Source organism: Aulonocara sp. 'chitande type north' Nkhata Bay, linkage group LG8 (genome assembly GCF_057382095.1).
Source record: "Aulonocara sp. 'chitande type north' Nkhata Bay isolate Kocher_YH1m ecotype deep benthic linkage group LG8, A_spYH_male_GT1.1, whole genome shotgun sequence".
In the NCBI taxonomy this organism is placed as follows: Eukaryota; Metazoa; Chordata; class Actinopteri; order Cichliformes; family Cichlidae; genus Aulonocara; species Aulonocara sp. 'chitande type north' Nkhata Bay.
In genome coordinates this window covers 5,022,252-5,043,532 of record NC_141351.1, presented here as the reverse complement: position 1 = coordinate 5,043,532, position 21,281 = coordinate 5,022,252, and the positions used below count along the sequence as shown (strand labels likewise).

General features: G+C 37.7%; 2 protein-coding genes across 3 annotated transcripts; one reads left to right on the top strand and one right to left on the bottom strand.

Moving 5' to 3' along the window:
- The first annotated feature begins 5,055 nt into the window (after positions 1–5,055).
- On the top strand, positions 5,056–11,866 carry LOC147322891 (uncharacterized). 2 transcript variants are annotated; one of them, XM_086302865.1, is made up of 11 exons: positions 5,056–5,458; positions 5,647–5,709; positions 7,552–7,977; positions 8,184–8,244; positions 8,824–8,959; positions 9,179–9,274; positions 9,502–9,794; positions 10,086–10,309; positions 10,594–10,794; positions 10,909–11,098; positions 11,357–11,866. In XM_086302865.1, the coding sequence occupies exons 1-11, from the start codon at positions 5,357–5,359 to the stop codon at positions 11,656–11,658; spliced, it is 2,094 nt and encodes a 697-aa protein (XP_086158991.1). In that variant the 5' UTR covers positions 5,056–5,356; the 3' UTR covers positions 11,659–11,866. The 2 variants fall into 2 exon arrangements, with proteins under 2 accessions (XP_086158991.1, XP_086158990.1); XM_086302864.1 differs by having other exon boundaries at positions 5,060–5,458; positions 11,351–11,866.
- Positions 11,867–11,889: 23 nt separating this feature from the next.
- Positions 11,890–14,410, bottom strand: LOC147322890 (uncharacterized). Its single transcript, XM_086302866.1, has 3 exons — positions 14,077–14,410; positions 13,826–13,888; positions 11,890–13,474 (listed from the first exon to the last, which is right to left on the bottom strand). Exons 1-3 carry the CDS (start codon positions 14,176–14,178, stop codon positions 12,362–12,364), a joined length of 1,278 nt encoding a protein of 425 aa, XP_086158992.1. The 5' UTR covers positions 14,179–14,410; the 3' UTR covers positions 11,890–12,361.
- Between the last annotated feature and the right edge of the window lie 6,871 nt (positions 14,411–21,281).

Genomic DNA, 21,281 nt, shown 5'->3' with positions numbered 1-21,281 from the left:
GTAGATTCTCTCCTGGGGAAATATGACTTATGTTTGGACTGAAACGACTGAATGAAGGACAAACTGTGTGCGATATTGTCACTGGAACGTGCGTGCATTTATTTGGTCTAATTATTCTATGTATTTATAAATGTTGTTATACTTGACTTTAAACTGCTGCTAAGAATCTTTTTGCAGCTACTAGACCACAGCACACAAACCAAGAATACCTCTTCAATCAATAAAATTAATTTCACTTTGTTTCAGGGCTCTATTGTGCTGCCGTTACCTTAGAAATAAAGTGGGAGCGCACGCAACGATAAAATCATTAACGTGAATTGAGGTGTTTATTTTCCAGCTCTCACCAGATTAATGAGTTTCTGAAGCAATAATTTCTCATTTTATTTGCAACAGTGTTGCATTTTACTTTTATCTTTTCATGTTCTGTATAGATTTTTATCACCATTTTATCACCATCCATCCATTCGCTTCCGCTTATCTTTTTCAGGGTCGCGGGGGGCGCTGGAGCCTATCCCAGCTGTCATAGGGGGAGCGAGAGGCGGGGTACACCCTGGACAGGTCGGCAGTCTGTCGCAGGGCCAACACACATGGACAGACAACCATTCGCACTCACATTCACTCGCACATTCACACCTAGTGGCAATTTGGATTATCCAATTAACCTATTCCCACAATCATTTTATCACCATCATCTGATATTGTCTCTGAGTGAAGTAGGTGGCACTCCTGGGGATCATTTTGAAGAAGCACAGTACATGATGTATTAAATGCTCTTTTTTTCATGTAAGTGCACAAATAGTTTAAAGCAGAAAGCCTGGATCAAGGGATAACCAGCATCTTGATACGTGTTACTTCTACCTGGGGTTTTAGATTTTGTCCAGTATGCTAACGCAAAAGAAGGCCTGACCGCGCACAGGTTTATTCATAATATAGGTCAGGTCAAGTCCCACTGAATGCTCTCTGTGACCGGAAACAAACAGACAAACAAAGAAGCATTCAAATTCATGCTTGATGCATTAGTCTTTTAAATTCAGTGCTAACATCAGTATGCTAACAGTGACATGCTAACATCCTGTGGATTAGCAGTATTTTATGCGCAACATGTTAGTTTAAGTTGTTAAAGTTTAAGGTGCGCTTGCCACATTTCAGAACAAACATTCAAGCTTGACATTTGTTATGTATATAGCATCAGCTGTTCTTAAAGAGAGTTTGACTTTTCTTGTATAAAATTGCTATTAGCAGCAGATAACATGTCTAGGAAACATGGGGGTAGAAATAGAGAATGTATTGCAGTATGATTCTGTAAAGCAGCAGCTGAAAAGCCGGCAATAAAAAAGTGCTTTGAGTTTTTGGATAGCAGAGAGTCTGCTGACAGTGTTTGTAGACGTCAGTAGCGTGTTTCTGTTCCAACTTGATCAAAGCTGATTTTGTTGACTGAACTGTTCCATTATTGATGCAAGCAGAGTTGTGAACTAGGCTGACAGTTCTTTTGCCTTTGTTCAGCTGCAGGTAATCGTGCACCACTGTGGAAGTATTTGAAATATGCAGTGTTGAGACAGCATTGGCCTGCTGAGCTTTAGTATTGGTTGTGGTGGTTGAGGAAGAGTTGATCTGTTGGAGTTTCTGATCATTATGATGGTTCTAAATGGTACAAAAATGGTAGCTTGGTAGCATCAATTCAATTCAATTCAATTTTATTTATATAGCGCCAAATCACAACAAAACTCGCCTCAAGGCGCTTCATAGATACAGAGAAAAACCCAACAATCATATGACCCCCTATGAGCAAGCACTTTGGCGACAGTGGGAAGGAAAAACTCCCTTTTAACAGAAAGAAACCTCCAGCAGAACCAGGCTCAGGGAGGGGCGGGGCCATCTGCTGTGACCGGTTGGGGTGAAAGAAGGAAGACAGGATAAAGACATGCTGTGGAAGAGAGACAGAGGTTAATAACAGATATGATTCAATGCAGAGAGGTCTGTTAATACATAGTGAGTGAGAAAGGTGACTGGAAAGGAAAAACTCAATGCATCATGGGAATCCCCCGGCAGCGTACGTCTATCCGGTTGTTCAGTCTGACGTCACTAGCCGTGTCTGGGTCTAAACTCCACTGCAGGTCCATATATCAAACGATCACTATGGCATTACTGAGAGTTGAAAAACTGTCTAAAGTCTTTCATCTTTAATAAAATGATCAGCGTTCTGCTCTACCAGGTGTAACAATTGAGTTTAACATCCAGGCATCCATGAAAACGGAATTTATGACATTTAACGGAGTTAGAAGTTAGCAGGGAGTTAGCTCGCTAGCTTCTATCTAAATACAATATAGCATGTCCTGACTGGTTTTGGAAACAAATTAAAACGTACAGCTCTGTTATCACTTCCAGCATAAATGAAGACAGAAAACTAAACAGCAGTGACGTTTGTAGGGTTACTGAAGTTGGGCTAGCTGGTATATAATGATGTGCTACGTGACCGCTAGCGACACAGCTATGTTAGCTTAATATAAACAAGCTAACCTTTTTTCCACTCGATAAAAGTTACCGTGAGTGTTCTCGGTGGTCAGGAACAAATGTAATCGCATGGCAGGATGCTGTAAAAGGACCAAACTTCAGCCAGGAGAACAACTGAGATAATCCATCCACAATACGAGGTTAGTCATTCATATACTGCTGCATAGGCTGGGCTGTAGTTACATCCTAAGGTTTTAAAAACTGAGCTTAAATAAATGATTAGCGGTAATAAAAGACGAGGGAGGTCAACAGTGATCACTGACTGTTTTAGGAGCTTTTTGAGATCAAATAGAAGAAAATACATAACATTAAACATGTTAACAACACAAACGCAGACTACTTTAGACCCGGAAGTAGGATTCGTCGCGTCATCACTGAACAACCGGATTGCAGCATAACTAAGGGAGGATTCAGGGTCACCTGGTCCAGCCCTAACTATATGCTTTAGCAAAAAGTAAAGTTTTAAGCCTAATCTTAAAAGTAGAGATAGTGTCTGTCTCCCGAATCCAAACTGGAAGCTGGTTCCACAGAAGAGGGGCCTGAAAACTGAAGGCTCTCCCTCCCATTCTACTTTTAAATACTCTAGGAACAACAAGTAAGCCTGCAGAGCGAGAGCGAAGTGCTCTAATAGGGTGATATGGTACTACAAGGTCATTAAGATATGATGGGGCCTGATTATTTAAGACCTTGAATGTGAGGAGCAGGATTTTGAATTCAATTCTGGATTTAACAGGAAGCCAAAACAGGATAAATATGCTCTCTCTTTCTAGTCCCTGTCAGTACTCTTGCTGCAGCATTTTGGATTAGCTGAAGGCTTTTCAGTGAGTTTTTTGGACATCCTGATAATAATGAATTACAGTAGTCCAGCCTGGAAGTAATAAATGCATGAACTAGTTTTTCAGTGTCACTCTGAGACAGGATATTTCTAATTTTAGAGATGTTGCGCAAATGGAAGAAAGCAGTCTTACATATTTGTTTAATATGTGCGTTGAAGGACATGTCCTGGTCAAAAACGACTCCAAGGTTCCTCACAGCATTACTGGAGGCCAAGGTAATGCCATCCAGATTAAGAATCTGGTTAGATATCATGGTAGCTTCACTGCTCTAGATGCTTTACAGAATATTAAATACAAAACTCAGTTCAGTGAGAATGCATTGTGTCCAGCTGTGTGTTGAAGATGAATCTGTACTTTTTGAGAAAATAAATGTTACCAGAATACAAAGAAACTTATTTATCCGTGTTTCTCTAAGAGCAGCTGACATGATTGTCAAACACACACTTACTGCTGGTGGTTCCAGGTGTGCTCAGTAAAGTATGTGAAACACCATCCAGGAGATGGTGAATATTTAAAAAGGAAACATGAAAACAAATTATTTAATTAACAAATTAATCAACAGCAAATTTCACATTTTTTTCTATTACATAATAATAATAATAATAATAATAATAATGGATTGCATTTATATAGCGCTTTTCGAGACTGCTTTACAATTCCAGTTGTAGCCACAGCTGCCCTGGGGCAGACTGACAGAAGCGAGGCTGCCATATCGCGCCATCGGCCCCTCTGCCTATCACTAGTAGGCGTTAGGTGAAGTGTCTTGCCCAAGGACACAACAACCGAGACTGTCCGAGCCGGGGGTGGAACCGGCAACCTTCTGATTACAAGACGAACTGCCAACTCTTGAGCCACGATCGCCCATAGCCGTGTAACAGAGAAAATAAGTGACTCTTCCTACATGGGTTCAAAAAGCGCGATTACTGAGTGTCATTTCAGGAAGTCACCATATGTTTGAGGAGAGAAAACGGAGGCAAAATGCAATGCCAGTTTGGTCATATGCAGCATGTTAATGGCTTGTAATGCATCGAAATTAGAAATCCATTATCTCAAATTATTTTTATTTTTGAATTGAGTAAATTATAAATACCGCTTGAAGAAGTACACAAACCACTGCTGTCTGGACTGTTCTCCAGGTGACAATCCTCAATCAGCTTTTAGCTTAGTTTTAGTTAACTATAATAAACTTGATTCAGAGCACAATGCCAATGATAACAGCATAACTGGATGGAAAAACAGGCAGTGGAATATGGGGCGCCGTTTGTAAACTGAAACATGCCGAAATTAACAGCAACATTTTTCCACATTTAGCTCTAAATCTTACAAAAACATGTTTTTTCGAGTCATTTTTTACAACATTTAGTAAAATATTTGTAACTTTTCATATTTAAAACAGGATTTTAAATGTTAAATCTAAATGCTAAATGTTAAATCTAAATGTTAAATGTTAAATCTAAATGCTAAATGTTAAATGTAAATATTATATTTAAATGTAAATGTTAAATGTTAAATGTAAATATTATATATAAATCTAAATGTTAAATGTTAAATCTAAATGTTATATATAAATCTAAATGTTAAATGTTAAATCTAAATATTATATATAAATCTAAATGTTAAATCTAAATATTATATATAAATCTAAATGTTAAATGTTAAATCTAAATGTTATATATAAATCTAAATGTTAAATGTTAAATCTAAATGTTATATATAAATCTAAATGTTAAATGTTAAATCTAAATGTTATATATAAATCTAAATGTTAAATGTTAAATCTAAATGTTATATATAAATCTAAATGTTAAATGTTAAATCTAAATGTTACGGGAAACTAAATATTTAGCTAATATGCAAATTTATTGTACGGGTCAACGGAAATACCAAAATAAAAGCTTCAAGAAAACCTCCCGCGCTAAAGTGTGCCGGTCGCGGTCAGGTTCTGTGTTTGCGCTCCTCTTACGGTCACTTTTGACTGCCATGAGCTGCTTCGACTATTCCCTACCAGCATGTCCAGCGATTTAGCTGAAAACATTGGAAGAGCCGTTTTGTCGGCCATCCAACGATTCAGCGGTAATGCACCCTCGACCTCACAAACGCCGCAGCACTTGGTAAGTTTATTGTATAGCATTTTGGACGGGTTGATAGCAGTGTTAGCAAAACTAGCAAAGCTAAATTACTTAGCTAGTCCTCAATTATTTCATTTGGTAGGCAGCAGACAGAGATCGAACATCATACAACTCTATTTATTTATTTGGTAGGTAGGTAATAGTCGTTCTTGATGTAAATGTTTCCTTAGGAATCCAGCAATGCACCTGGACCAAGTAGACCTGCCGTCTCCACTGGGATACCATACTGCTCGGTAGGCCTTCTTACACATATCATTTAATTCATTTATCATGAAATTTCCCCTTGTGGGACTAATAAAGGTATGTTATCTTATCTTAGCTGACTGGTTTTGATATACAGTCAGGTTCATAAGTAGTTGGATACAGACACATTTTCTAATGTTGCTTCTGTACATTACCAGAATGAATTAAAAATGAAACTACTCCAATGCAGTTGAAGTGCAGACTTTAAGTTTTAATTCAGTGGGTTGGACTAAATGAATGCATAAAAATGTGAGAGGGAAAAATTAATTTGTAAACACAATCCTATCATTTCAGAGGCTCTAAAGTAATTAGACAAATTAAATAACTGAAAATAAAATGATAATTTCTATTACTTTATTCAAAACCCTTTGTTGGCAATGACAACCTGAAGTCTTGAAGTCATGGACACCACCAGATGCTGGCATTCCTCCTTACTAAGGCTCTGCCAGGCCTTTACTGCATTGGCTTTCAGTTGCTGTTTGTTTGTGGGCCTTTCTGTCCTAAATTTAGTCTTCAACAACTGAAATGTATGCTCAATTGGGTTAAAATCCAGTGACTGACTTGGCCATTCAAGAATATTCTATTTCTTTACTTTATTAAAGTCATGGGGTGCTTGGACTGTATGTTTTGGGTCATCTTCCATCTTTATTATTAAATGCTGCCCAATCAATGTGACTACTTTTAGCTGGACTTAAGCAGACAAGTATGTCTCTGAACACATTCAGCTGCTTCAGTCCTGTGTCACATATTCAGTAAACACTACCAGTGCCACTGGCAGCCATGCACGCCCAAACCATCACACTGCCTCTGCCATGTTTTACAGATGATGTGGTATGCTTTGGATCATGAGTCGTTCCACCCTTCTCCATACTTTTTTCTTGCCATCATTCTGGTAGAGGTTGATCTTGGTTTTATCTGTCCAAAGAATGTTTTTCCAAAATTTAGCTGGCTTTTACTAGATGTTTTTTTTTTTTTTTTTTTTTGTTAAGTCCATTCTAGCCTTTCTATTCTTGAGGCTTATGAGTGGCTTGCACCTTGCAGTGAACCCTCTGTATTAGGGCTGTTCGATATGACGATATGAAAACATCTATCATTTCATATTATACGCTATCATTTGTTCTGTGGTGTCGCAAAATAAATTTTACGTCAATATTTTTCATCGTTTTGATGGTCACTGTAGTGGCTGTATTAATTTCTTAATTTTCTTTTTTCTGTTATGTTCTCTTTGACCGCATGTTGTCTGTTCACAGTAAAATTTTCAAAATGCAAACACTACGTCTCAAATCAATTCCAGGCCTTTTATCTGCTTAATTGGTAATGACATCATCATTTTAATATGGATACCCTAAATTAAAGCTTAGTCTGCACATCATGTCCATGATATAATTTTGATTGGAATATGTTTCAGTAAACGGGCAACAAAATAAAACTTGTTAGGGTCCAAATACACACTGACCTAATTGCAGGCCTTTGCTACTCTAATTGAGTGCTCAAAGCACTTTATACAACAGATCTCATTTACCCATTCACATGCACAGATTAATACAAGCACTTTTTCTGTCCAACATTCGCACACAGTCATAGACGGATAAACTCATTGGGAGCTCTAGATTAGAGCACCTGGGAACTGAATCACCAACTTGACCAACAATCACCAAATGCTAATCTACAAGATACAAAAGGTTCAGTTTTCTGTGTAATGGGTAGACAATAGTAAGATGGTCTGAGTCTACAGTTTGTTTGTTTGTTTTTAATGAACAGATAACAGAAACCTTACGGATGTATTGTAATGCATAGGTGTCTATCTGTATCTGTGTTTGAATTCATTTCAGGTTCCTCTTCCATCAGTTCCTCAAGCTCATGCTACGCGCTCACATTTTGTGAGAAAAAACAAGACCTGCAAACACTATACAAAAGATGTTGTGTGCTTGCCCTTGTCTTCAGCATCAACGTTTCTCATACCGAGAGGAGATTCACGAGCAAAACTAGCACAAGATGGCCTTATTGGGAAGATCTCCTTTACATCTGACTGGTCTGAAGCACAACTTAGAGAAGAAATAGCAGCAATCTTCAGAAGAACATTTGCACTGTCAACTGGCCAGACATTCCCTTTTGAGTATTTGAGTACAATTAGAGGATGTAAACGACTAATGAAACCAAATGTTTCTAGCAGTTTTCTTTGGGGTGGCCAAGAAGTTGGCTTGATTTGTTCCACCACCTGCCTCTATATAATGGCAGGGATACAAAAACCTGCACAGGTAAACATTTTATATTGCAGTGCAGAAATATTTATTGTCTAAAAAGTGAGTCTGTTCCCTTAACATAATTTTATTAATTGTATTAATTAATATTGCAGTTTCAGCAGGTGTAAACAGTTTTTAGTGCAGCCATGTGCCTCTGTGTTACCAGTGATTTGGTGCAACTGTATTTGATTTTATGTAGAACATGCTTTCTTTTCCCTCAGGAGGAACCAGAAGAGCTGTCTGATAGTGACTTTGAAAGTCCAGTCTGCCGGAGAAGACGAGGTATGTGATGTGAATGAAAACCTAGTGAGGTTCTAAGCTCGATGACCAGTTAGATTTTGTTACTGCAGTGCGTAATAATTCCTGGGGGGTTTGTTTGATGAGAGCATCGTTAATTTGTCCGATTGGGGCGATCGTGGCTCAAGAGTTGGGAGTTTGCCTTGTAATCGGAAGGTTGCCGGTTCGAACCCCGGCTCGGACAGTCTCGGTCGTTGTGTCCTTGGGCAAGACACTTCACCTACCGCCTACTGGTGTTGGCCAGAAGGGCCGATGGCGCGATATGGCAGCCTCGCCTCTGTCAGTCTGCCGCAGGGCAGCTGTGGCTACAACTGTAGCTTGCCTTCACCAGTGTGTGAATGGGTGGATGACTGGGTGTGTAAAGCGCTTTGGGGTCCTTAGGGGGGACTAGTAAAAGTGCTATACAAATACAGGCCATTTACCTTTTTAATGTTTACAAATTGTCACAGGTGATTGCAGCCAAGGAGGAATATGTGCCCAACTTTCACTTAAACTAATATAAGGATATATAAAGGCTGTTAACATTATGAAGCAAGTCATGCTGACCTTCTTTCCTTTGTTCAGTGCATCATGCGTTGTCTACAACACCAGGTGAAAGTGAGGCCAAGCATCAGGAAACAGAGAGCTGCATTCAAGAGAGTGAAAATGAGGGACAGGCAGAGGGACAGCAGATGTTTCCATATAATGTGGCAGAATTTGTGTAAGCTGTTGTCTAGGGGTTAAAGAAATCCTTCATTTTAGATGTTGTTTAGGATATTGTTTTGATGCAAGTTTCCAATTTGCATGTTTGGGGTTTTTTTGCTGAATGACTGCAACTTTAGGATTTACATTTAATTTTTTTTTTTTTTTAATGATGTAGTGTGAGAAATTCTTCAAGGCTGACATGTTTTATGATTTCTAATATCTCTTATCTACTTAGCCCTATTTTTCTGGAGGAAGATGAAGCTCTTGAAGAGGCAATTCAGCGTAGCCTCCTAGAAGAGTCTGATAGACAGAGTGAAGTTCATATTTCAAGGTAAGATTTGAAAGTAACCTTTGATAATTGAATATTTTATTTGCATCTTTACTTGCATCATTTTTTTGCAGTTACACAATTACAAAGGTAATTGCTCATTTCTGACTAATTTAATATGGACTGTCACAACATAATTATATGTTGTAACTCAGTGCACTTGAGTCAAATGTACAGCAAATTTCCATTTTTCCCCAAGATCTGTTTGTCATTGTCCCTTTTTTATATAGGTCTTTTAAGAAGCTCAGCAAAGAAGAAATTGAAGGTCTTCTTAGAGCTCATAGTGAGAAAGTCATTACACCAGGAACAAGACAACTCCATATCAGTCGAGCCAATGTGTGGTCGACTGCTTTGCGTCAGTTCAAGAGACCCAAGTTTGCAGAAAGCTGTGAGATGCTTTATGTCACATTTGCAAGCGATGAACATGATACAGAGGAAGATGCTGCTGACCTTGGGGGGCCAAGGCGGGAGTTTTTCCGTTTACTGGTGAAGGCCATCTTTCAGGACAGTGGTGCTTTTGAAGGTAATAGGATTTCACAGTCAAACTAACTAACTTACTTACTTACTCAAGGCCTAAAGGCTTGTTGACGACACTCGTTTTTATAATGTTACAAACGCAACAACCACCTGATCTGAACATTGTTTGACAGAACATTAACAAGTTAATAAATGACTACAGATAATAAATCTGTTATGTTCTGTGTGTCTGAAACAGTAAAAAAAAAAAAAAAAAGTAATACATTTTTGTCTGTCAATCTCAAGATATCAGTTTGGGGTCTGTACAGAATATACTTTTTTGTGTGTTATTTTTCAGCTACACCAAATGGATGCACACTGAAATTTAACATCCTACACTTGCAAAATGGAGTATATCGAACCATTGGCAGGATGTTGTCCACGATAATAGTGCAAGGTGGAGAAGCACCTGCCTTTCTCTCTCCACATGTAGTAGACTACATTGTGTCAGGAGACATTCTTCAAGTACACCTAACACCGGATGATATAGGTGACCCTGAGTTAAGAGAGAATCTGAAAAAGGTGAATTGCAATATTATAACAAGAATATTGTAATATTTCCTATATTCACAAGTCTTCTGGTCTTCTTTTATAATATATAATAAATACACTTTTGGTTATTAGAGGCAATTCCATGTATTATATTTTCAATTTGTTTCCTTTTTGTTAAAAAAAAAAATATTGGTGAAATACAGCCAAATAAACCAAAACAAAAACGTTTCGAGTCCAATTAAAATGAACCATCTGCAGTATTTGTGTACACTGGTAAAAAACAAACATTTAAAGTGTTTTTCTTAAATATTTAGGTTGTAAATGCAACAACTCAACATGATTTGGAGGAAGCAGTCAGCTGCTGCGACTCATGGCGATATCAAGTTGAAGGTCTTCCACTCACAGTCACCATGGCCAATAAAGATCTGTTTGTGAAAAATGCAGCTCTATACCTTGCAGTTCTGCAACGGCAAAGCTGTTTCGATCAACTAACTGATGGCTTGTCCTACTATGGAGTGAGAGTTATATTTTTTCTGTATCAATTGGTCATTATTTTATAATCATTTAGAGTGAGCTACTTTTTATATTTAAAACTGGAATTTAACCATTATTTAAACTTTTCTGTCTAGATTTTATCACTCCTGAGAGAGAACCCCAGTTTGCGTGTTCTGCTTGACCTATCGGGGGAGGACAAAGATCTGACAGCCAGTTTAATTGCTGGGGTTCTCAGGCCAAGCTATTCTGTCCTTGGGAGCAACAGAAGAGTTAGAGAGGAGCTGATGGTGGTCAAATTTCGGGAATTTCTCCAGTGTGTCGAAAGTAAGCAGAAATTCACATAATGTAGTCTGGCCATGAAACAATTCGGGACACTAAAGTAAAACTTTGTCTTTTTATGTCACATGCGCGCACACAAAACAGGAATAAAGATGTATGATAGCTTACAACTGACAAGCAAGGCAAAGACAGAACCTCTGTATTTTTTATAAAAACATTAGCCATGATTTAGTTGTTAGCTCAAGCTTTAACTATTTTAGTGTCCCCAGGTTAACGGTGGTTTTTCTTTGTTTTTAGATGAAGAGCTGAGAGACTCACTTGGAGAAAGGACTCTTACCAAGGATGAAGAGGCATTTGTGAAGGCTTTGAGGCCTGGTCACATCTTGGCTTTTGCCACCGGGAGCAGCAAGGTTCCAGCCATAGGTTTTCAACCAGCTCCTAAAATAACATTCATTCACGATGAAAGCAAACATCTCCCGATTGCACACACATGTGCAAATGAGCTTCAGCTTTTTGTGAATGAAACAACAATGGCTGATGATGATGCTTTTCATTACTGCTTCTTAGTAGCACTCATGAATGGAGCTTTATTCAGCACCATCTAAACATGTTCCAAAAAAAGTGAAATTAAAATGGTGGGTTTGTTAACTCTAATCCTGTTCATTAATTGTAGTTTCAAGTAACTTTGCTTCATACAAGATAGTTGAAATAAATTCTGACTGCATTTAATGTTGAAATGTAATAATTTTCAAAGCTTCAATAGATTTATAAAAATGCTAACTCTGTATTTTCAACGACAAATCAATAAAGTCACTGGTGTAATACAATAATTTTATTAAGCTTTTATTTTTTAAACAAGGACACTTCAAAACAGTTTATGCACAGAGTATACTAAACATGCTTTGTAGAACAAGCCAGGATTACTTAGACATCTAACAGCAACATTTATTAAGACTATTGCAACTTTACAATGATTAAAACAATACTGTAGATAATCTTGTGAATTGATTTAAAGACTGACTGTTCCGTGTTGATAATTTTCACTGTTATACTGTATTACAGTGTGAATTTGATCTTTACTTCAATCTGAATAACTGGTTTTACCCATAAACTAAAAGTGGTTGTAGCCTTCTGAATAGCCTATGAGTCACTGTCAGTCATTAACTCTGAGTCCTTATGTGGCAGGAGGCATCACTGCTAGAGGGGAGGGGCTTCTGCAGTAGTACAAAAACTGCATTTGCTGTACAGCATTTAAGAATATTAAGTGTCATCACTCTTTAGAACATCACTGGTATCCTGTGGTTGAGGTCACACATTTACAAGTTTGTTAAAAATATACTGCTGTGTTCGTTGAAACAATGTTTTACCATTATTGTTGTCTTCTTCAAAAGGGTGAATGCTTGTATATAGCTCTTGTAAATCGCTGTCATTTAATGGGACAAACCTACTTTCAGAGTTTGACAAGGAGGGTATGGAGACCTCTGCTGTAGAAAGTTCTGGGTTGTGACGATGAGACACATGAGTTCCGCAGGCAAAAAGCTGGATGGGAGTTCTATTACCTTCAGTGGAAACAGAGTGATTGTTATATCCAGCTTTGAATTCCGTCAAAGTGCGGTTGATTCGTGGTAGAAACACATAATGAAGGCAAAATAGGTCTGTTGCATTTTCTAAGTCTAGGATACCAAGTGATTCCAATTCATAAAATATAGGTGCATAAATGCGGCTACAGTTGTTGTTTAAGTCTCGGTTGAAACGCTCAATCCTCTGGTTGTGCACAGAACTTCCCATTAAGACAGAGCTTTCACCCCTGCTTGCTCGCATGTCCTCCCAAATCTGAGCATTCTCTCCTCCGTGATCAGTCCTGATATGCAGGGGTCTGCCAAATTGTCCAACAGCTGCAGTAAAGAGGGCTTTCACAGTCTCAGCTCGATTATTGCTGGAGCACTGAAGAAACATCAACATCCTGCTGTATCCATCTATTGCACCATGAACAACAAACTTCCAACGAATCAGTTTGTGATTTCCATCTATGTGCCATATGAAATTTGGATGAGGCACAGAATATACTCGCCGAGCAACTGCAGTTCTTCTCCTGGATAGAACACCAGCCGAGTCCACCCTCCGCAGTGACTTTCTTACGCGCCATCTTTGAACCACTATGTTTTTGGAACGCAGATGACCCATCAGCATCACTTCTCCAACATTTGGATGTTCAGTTTTTATTTGGGACACTATCTGATCTAACTCATGGTCACTGATTACATTGAATTTTGACTCTGAGATATTATAGTCTTGCAGTAACTTATACAGAGTGGGCCTGGAGATGGAAAGGATAGATGCAGCTTCAGTAAAAGATGTTTTCAGGGAAAGAACATTTTCCAATTCCTCTTTGGAAATCTGAAGCCTTCCTTGGTAACCATCCTAGAACACGGCACAGAAAATCTCAATGAGCACAATTCTATAACAAAAGATGGGTAATTTGAGGCAATTGTACTGTGACAGATTAGCTAGAGTAATATTTTATCAATAGTTTTAAAATATGAAAGTGAGCAATCAAAAGACACTTCACAGCAAAAACAGTAATAAAATATGACGTAAAACTTGTGAATGTTGTTGGTGGTGATGTGACACTGCTAGTGATGGACCCCTAAGAAGATGAAATGTATGTAGAATCAGAATCATTACTTTGACAGGATTTAATTTAAGGTGACATATTACACCAAAGAAAAAACAAAAATTAGTCAGCTAAATGATATGTGTAAGAAGGCCTACCGAGCAGTATGGTATCCCAGTGGAGACGGCAGGTCTACTTGGTCCAGGTGCATTGCTGGATTCCTAAGGAAACATTTACATCAAGAACGACTGTTACCTACCTACCAAATAAATAAATAGAGTTGTATGATGTTCGATCTCTGTCTGCTGCCTACCAAATGAAATAATTGAGGACTAGCTAAGTAATTTAGCTTTGCTAGTTTTGCTAACACTGCTATCAACCCGTCCAAAATGCTATACAATAAACTTACCAAGTGCTGCGGCGTTTGTGAGGTCGAGGGTGCATTACCGCTGAATCGTTGGATGGCCGACAAAACGGCTCTTCCAATGTTTTCAGCTAAATCGCTGGACATGCTGGTAGGGAATAGTCGAAGCAGCTCATGGCAGTCAAAAGTGACCGTAAGAGGAGCGCAAACACAGAACCTGACCGCGACCGGCACACTTTAGCGCGGGAGGTTTTCTTGAAGCTTTTATTTTGGTATTTCCGTTGACCCGTACAATAAATTTGCATATTAGCTAAATATTTAGTTTCCCGTAACATTTAGATTTAACATTTAACATTTAGATTTATATATAACATTTAGATTTAACATTTAGATTTATATATAACATTTAGATTTAACATTTAACATTTAGATTTATATATAACATTTAGATTTAACATTTAACATTTAGATTTATATATAACATTTAGATTTAACATTTAACATTTAGATTTATATATAACATTTAGATTTAACATTTACATTTATATATAATATTTACATTTAACATTTAGATTTATATATAACATTTAGATTTAACATTTAACATTTAGATTTATATATAACATTTAGATTTAACATTTAACATTTACATTTAAATATAATATTTACATTTAACATTTACATTTAAATATAATATTTACATTTAACATTTAGCATTTAGATTTAACATTTAACATTTAGATTTAACATTTAGCATTTAGATTTAACATTTAAAATCCTGTTTTAAATATGAAAAGTTACAAATATTTTACTAAATGTTGTAAAAAATGACTCGAAAAAACATGTTTTTGTAAGATTTAGAGCTAAATGTGGAAAAATGTTGCTGTTAATTTCGGCATGTTTCAGTTTACAAACGGCGCCCCATAGTGGAACGCTATCAGTCATGGACCTGCCTCCTCAACATTACTGAAATAGTGTGGGAACATCTTGAAGAAAACAGAGAACAAAAGTACCCATTATCTTCTATCTTCTTTCAATGTTTTGGATAGACACTTTATTAATAAAAGTGAGGTGGAAGTAATGATGGAAAAAAAGAAAAAAGAAACAAGATTTTCTATTCAGAAATCATCAAGACAGAAGTGAAGGTTTATTGCTGGTGATATTTTCGAGAGATGATTGAAAGGTTTTGTGCTGAGACAACAGATAACATGTCCATATTTAAAATGCCATAATAGCGAATAGGATAGTTGCCAAATACAAGCTTGGAATAACAGAATTGGCATTTTGTGGCCCTGTGGGAAAGCAGCAAGAAAGGAAGAAAGGCGGAGGAGGATTTTTTGAAACTTGTCACTTCGGGCCTATTAATCCTCTGCTTTCATCCAAAAATAATTACAGTATGCTTTCCAGATGATTAATAGTCTTGGCATAGAGCCTTTGTTCCTCCACAAACTGAGAGTGATTGAAGGGTGTGTGTATCTCCATTATTAGGTACTGATGAACCAATTAAGACTGGAGTCTGACCTATTCATCGCTTCACTGGGATCAATAACTAGTGCAGGATAGCATAAGCCCGAAGCACATCATTACACATTTAGCACTCCAGTTTCGAAAGGAAAACAATGCAGCAGAGTCTCAGAACATCATCGTTTCTGTAGCCGAAGCTGTGTCACCACACGTTTTCCCTTTTGCACATTTTTGGTGATGAAGAAGAGGAAGATGAAAATGCTTATTAGCTGTTAACGACTGCACAGTTAACTTTTTACCATAATTCACGGTAACAAAGCAGCTTGCTTGTTGAAAAAAAAAGATTAACTGTTCCTGCAGCACTTGACTTACCTGCAAGCTCGTATTTTAGAACAAAAGAGGGAAAATAAGAAGAATTGCTCTGCCAATTGTGACCAAAAAAATCAAAAATCAATTCATGTAACAAAATTTTCCCCTCTTCCCAAGATAAGCCACCTGTGTGACAGCCGTGCAATACATCATGAAACTTCATCCGTTCTCTCGTCCATAGACTGATAAAAGATTTCCCATCAACAGCTTCATTATTTGTCCATCCACAAGTGATTTATATGACACAGTGTGGCTATTGACAAAAAAGCTGAATACGTAAGAATGATCAAGATTATCCAATCCGATTGTTCAGTCTGACGTCACTAGCCGTGTCTGGACCTAAACTCCGCTGCAGGTCCATATATCAAACGATCACTATGGCATTACTGAGAGTTGAAAAACTATCTAAAGTCTTTCATCTTTAATAAAATGATCAGCGTTCTGCTCTACCAGGTGTAACAATTGAGTTTAACATCCAGGCATCCATGAAAACTGAATTTATGACATTTAACGGAGTTAGAAGTTAGCAGGGAGTTAGCTCGCTAGCTTCTATCTAAATATAATATAGCATGTCCTGACTGCGGGGTTTTGGAAACAAATTAAAACGTACAGCTCTGCTATCACTTCCAGCATAAATGAAGACAGAAAACTAAACAGCAGTGACGTTTGTAGGGTTACTGAAGTTGGGCTAGCTGGTATATAATGATGTGCTACGTGACCGCTAGCGACACAGCTATGTTAGCATAATATAAACAAGCTAACCTTTTTTCCACTCGATAAAAGTTAACGTGAGTGTTCTCGGTGGTCAGGAACAAATGTAATCGCATGGCAGGATGCTGTAAAAGGACCAAACTTCAGCCAGGAGAACAACTGAGATAATCCATCCACAATACGAGGTTAGTCATTCATATACTGCTGCATGGGCTGGGCTGTAGTTACATCCTAAGGTTTTAAAAACTGAGCTTAAATAAATGATTAGTGGTAATAAAAGCCGAGAGAGGTCAACAGGGATCACTGACTGTTTTAGGAGCTTTTTGAGATCAAATAGAAGAAAATACATAACATTAAACATGTTAACAACACAAAAGCCATATTAAACGCAGACTACTTTAGACCCGGAAGTAGGATTCATCGCGTCATCACTGAACAACAGGATAGCAGGTCATTTCATTTATTCTCGCCATGAAGTTTGTTCATCACCTCATTACCTCAGGGTGCAGGCCGTGATAAAATACTCAAACAGGAAGGACTTACTGGATTTAATATCTTCAAATATTGGCTCCTAAGGGCCCCAATGATCAATTACTTCTTAATGTTTTATAGTTTTCTGTGACCCCTCCATCTTTATGTAAATAATTTTTCCACCTCTCCACTTGATTCCTGTAGATGATCTGAGATATATGTGAATATCCATGTACTCCTAAATAAATATATAGGCCACAATCCTGGGGTCGTGTTAACAATCCATTAAAATTTGGGTTACAGCCACCAAATCTTCAAGGTCATTTCAGTGATTTATTGGTCGATTTCATTTGACAAAAAGCCTTAGAGACTGTGATTCTTGCAAATGTGCTGTGTACTGTCAACATACAAAAAATACAGTATTACATCACATCTGCTTCAAGGTCAATAGATTGACCTGAAGGTCAGAATGATAATAATCCTATATGGAGCTATTCAAAGCTAGTCATCATGCAGGGACTTATATATGGGAATTCTAAATATTCTCAATAAGGACCTCTTATGTCTTTCTTAAGAGCAAATAAGTTCAAGCTTTTGTAAAATGTATTTTTCTATATAGGTATGCTTAAAATTCAAACAAGCAAAGAAAACAAAATGAACATACACAAAATATAATACTGTTTTGCTAAAAGTAAATACAGCCTAGAGAGTGAGTTTTGTGTTCTTGGAGTTTTTTCAATTTCTAACTATAAACATGTTAAAACTGTATTCTTCATTCATACCTTTACAGCACATGGGAAAAGCGATTGGCCGTAAGAGTGCAACCACTTGAGATTCTCGCTGCTTTTGTTTTCTGATAAAGGTGTAGTACTGGAACATTGCAGAGAAATATATTTTTGCAGATAATTATATTTATACAGTGCTGGATCTGATTCTGTCTAATGAAATAAGTGTTTTGCATACTAAGTAGAAGAAGTGCACATTTACAGTATATTACATCAGGTTTCATAGTCACTGCATATGAATATTTTATTTTGAAAAGTCCTTCCTTGCAATGTATTGAGGACGCTGACTAGGATAATTTTCTTCACACAGAAACCTGTACATCATAGATACAGCAGAGTTACAAACACTCAGAGCTTATGCACGACTGCAGTGCCGTACAGGTCTCTAAATATTTGAAGAAACTGGATTTTACTACATGTTAAACTACAAAAATTTTCCTTCATTCTGCAGTTCTGGACAAAATAAGCCAGGCTTTAGTCTGAGGTGATCTCCTCCAGATGTTGTGGCCTCACACTGCAAACTGTGTTTCAAAATATTGTGCTGGAAGATGCTCCCCTTTTGCTGTAGCTTCAGCACATCAGCTGACCCCTATTATTTTTGTTTTTGATGGAGATCCTATAAATTTAATGGAATAAGAAGAACCCTACCCCCACGCGGCTCTTCCTTTTATTAGCCAGTAGAGAAAGATCCCACAATTCATTATTTTCTTCCTCAGATGAACATGGTCAGATTCCCATGCTCTTAAGAGCAGAGTGAAGACGGCACAAATAGCAGCAATACGCTGTGGATTTCTATTCAGCAGTGACTGGAGGGTTCATATTGTCACCAAATCCCACTGCACACATTCTGAGAATAAACCCACTTTGAAGATGTTAATTTACTGGAAGTGGTTGGGCTGTGTGGAAGAATAAATGCCCCTCTGGAGCTCAATAAGGACACCATGGTCTCCTGCTGTGATGGATTGAGGAGTCCTCCAGGACATGCAAATAGCTTGACAAACACCAACTGGGAGTTAATGTAGCACTGACCCGCACCTGCCAGCTGCTTGTTGCTACACACTGCAAATATGCACATGTGTTTAACCCTTTAGAGCCGATCGGAGCGGGAACGCTCTGTTATGCGTAACTATTTTTAAATCCCAGTAGCACTGCAACCAAGTAAGCTAGCGCAAAAATTTTTTTTGCATATGAAACCGGAGGAGTTGTACTTACATCTGATGCCATCAGCTTGTCCTAGGTCACGGTTTCCTTCCACATAAAGCTTTGCAAAAACTGCATAAAAAGCGCTTGCAGGAACAAAAACATAATATTCCAGAAACACGCTTTACCGATCTGATCAGCTGTTCAAAACACTTCCTACGTTGGAATAGACGTCAGCGCGAACTTTTGCATTTCCGCCATTACCTGCCCGAAACCGGAAGTGACGTCATTTTCGCGGAAATGTAGTCTTTTTTGCGATCAGGGCCTCAGGGCCTATACTGCTCTTTTTAAAAGTTATCTTTGACTTTATGACTTTCTGTGTCGTTTCTGGGATTCTTAGGACTCATATTGCACTGCTGGAAATAGTTTATTTTGATGCATATGCTGCTTTTTTGCAAATTTGCAGTATAATATTTATTTTCATTTTTCCTGCAGTGTATAAAAATTGGTGTATTTCAAAAATAAAACTATGAAGACACTCAAAATAAATTTCCTGTGGTGGGAAACTATTTTGTGCAACTTTTTTGTATTTACAGTTTTGAGGGATAAGACTCTTAAATTTCTCTAACTACAAATATATGTTAAAAAATCAAAAACGATTTTCAATTTTTTTGTAGTTTATTGCACTTTTTTGCAATTTATGTAATTACTATGCACTTAATGAATACATATTATTAAAATCTGGGCTATAATGGTTGTATTGATGTATAGCAACTTGAAATGCTCCCAAAAATGGCTCCACAGCATGTAAAAATATAATATAAGCTCTGGCGGACTTGGTTCTATGGTAGGTCTTAAAGGGTTAACCGGAGACAGGTGGGGTGCTGTCGGGCACTCGTCTTGTGCGTTTATTCGTTGCCACAATCGGCTGCCTGACTCGCTCCTGGAAACACTTTATTGTGTGCCCTGGGTGCAAGTGGCTCATGTATAGCTGCCAGTGGAACAAAATGCTTCAGAGTAAAAAGCAATCCCGAGGGGAGTAAAGCGAATTAAAGAAAAAGACAGTGGTGGCCACGAACGCTTCCCAGAATTTTTTATTAACATGCAAGCATGTATGAAAAGGTGAAATCCCATCTGGGAAGCCGACACGCCCAAGGAGACGACAATGTGCAAAGTGTAATAAGAACTTTTTAAATATTCCAGCCCTTTAGACACCCTGAAATTGTTAACGAGCTCTGAGTATACTATAAGATGCTGGTACGGGCACATTCTCGCATAACCGAGAGTCCTCTGTGGTTTACCTTTGCAAACTGTATGTGCAAGAAGTACTGAAGCCTGCAAGTTTGAATAAGGGCAGGTATTTCTGGAAGGAAGCTCATCAAAGTCAAAACTTCACAGTTACTGCTGGCTCTATAAAAAGAAAAGAATTAAATAAAAGTGTCCGGGCCTGCCAGCCACCAGTATTCACGACACATACATAGAATTTCCACAAACTCTTGCACCACAGCTTCTCCGAGACACTGTGCTCTGAGATAAATGTGTCTGAAAGTGATTTTTAACATTAATGATACTGGCTGGAAAAGCAAATTTAATTGGCAGTGGAACAGATGTAGAAATTACATACACAGTCTGAGACACAAAAACAATTACACAGACGTTGTGTAGACGGAGAAAAACAACAAAATCACCTCATGTTGGACTGAATGAAGACAAATGAGGTAAAACTAAAATTGATTTTCATTTAAATTAGAGGGCAGTGAGAGTAATGAGTCATGATGAGAAGCAGTTTGACCAGAACCGTTCAGTTCCTGAAATAATTTCCTACAATTAAAATTAGACTGAAGTCAAGCCACCACTTTGTTTTTTCAGCAAAGATACACGTTACTTAAATCTGACACATCTACTGCTCAGCTTGTGGTTCCTCAAAATGTCATCATGCCTGAAATACCTGCTTCAATCAATGGCAAAAAATCCAATTTCCACAAAATTCAATCTATTTGTTTTACTTGTTACCTCTTACCTCCAGTGGCTGATCAATAAACCTATGTCATAAAGTTTAGGCAGCTGTTATTTGTGTGCATGGAAAAAAGGACATTTTGTGCCCATGAAAACAAATCAAACATTACTGCTATGGGACCTTGTTAGAAATACACATTTATTTAATTAAATTCACTTTTATTTATATAACACCAAATCAATTGCCTCAAGACTTTTCATATTGTAAGCTAAAGACCCTATAATCATATAGTCAAAACACAGAAAACCACAAGAATCATACGACCTCCCTATGAGCAAGTGCTTTGGTGACAG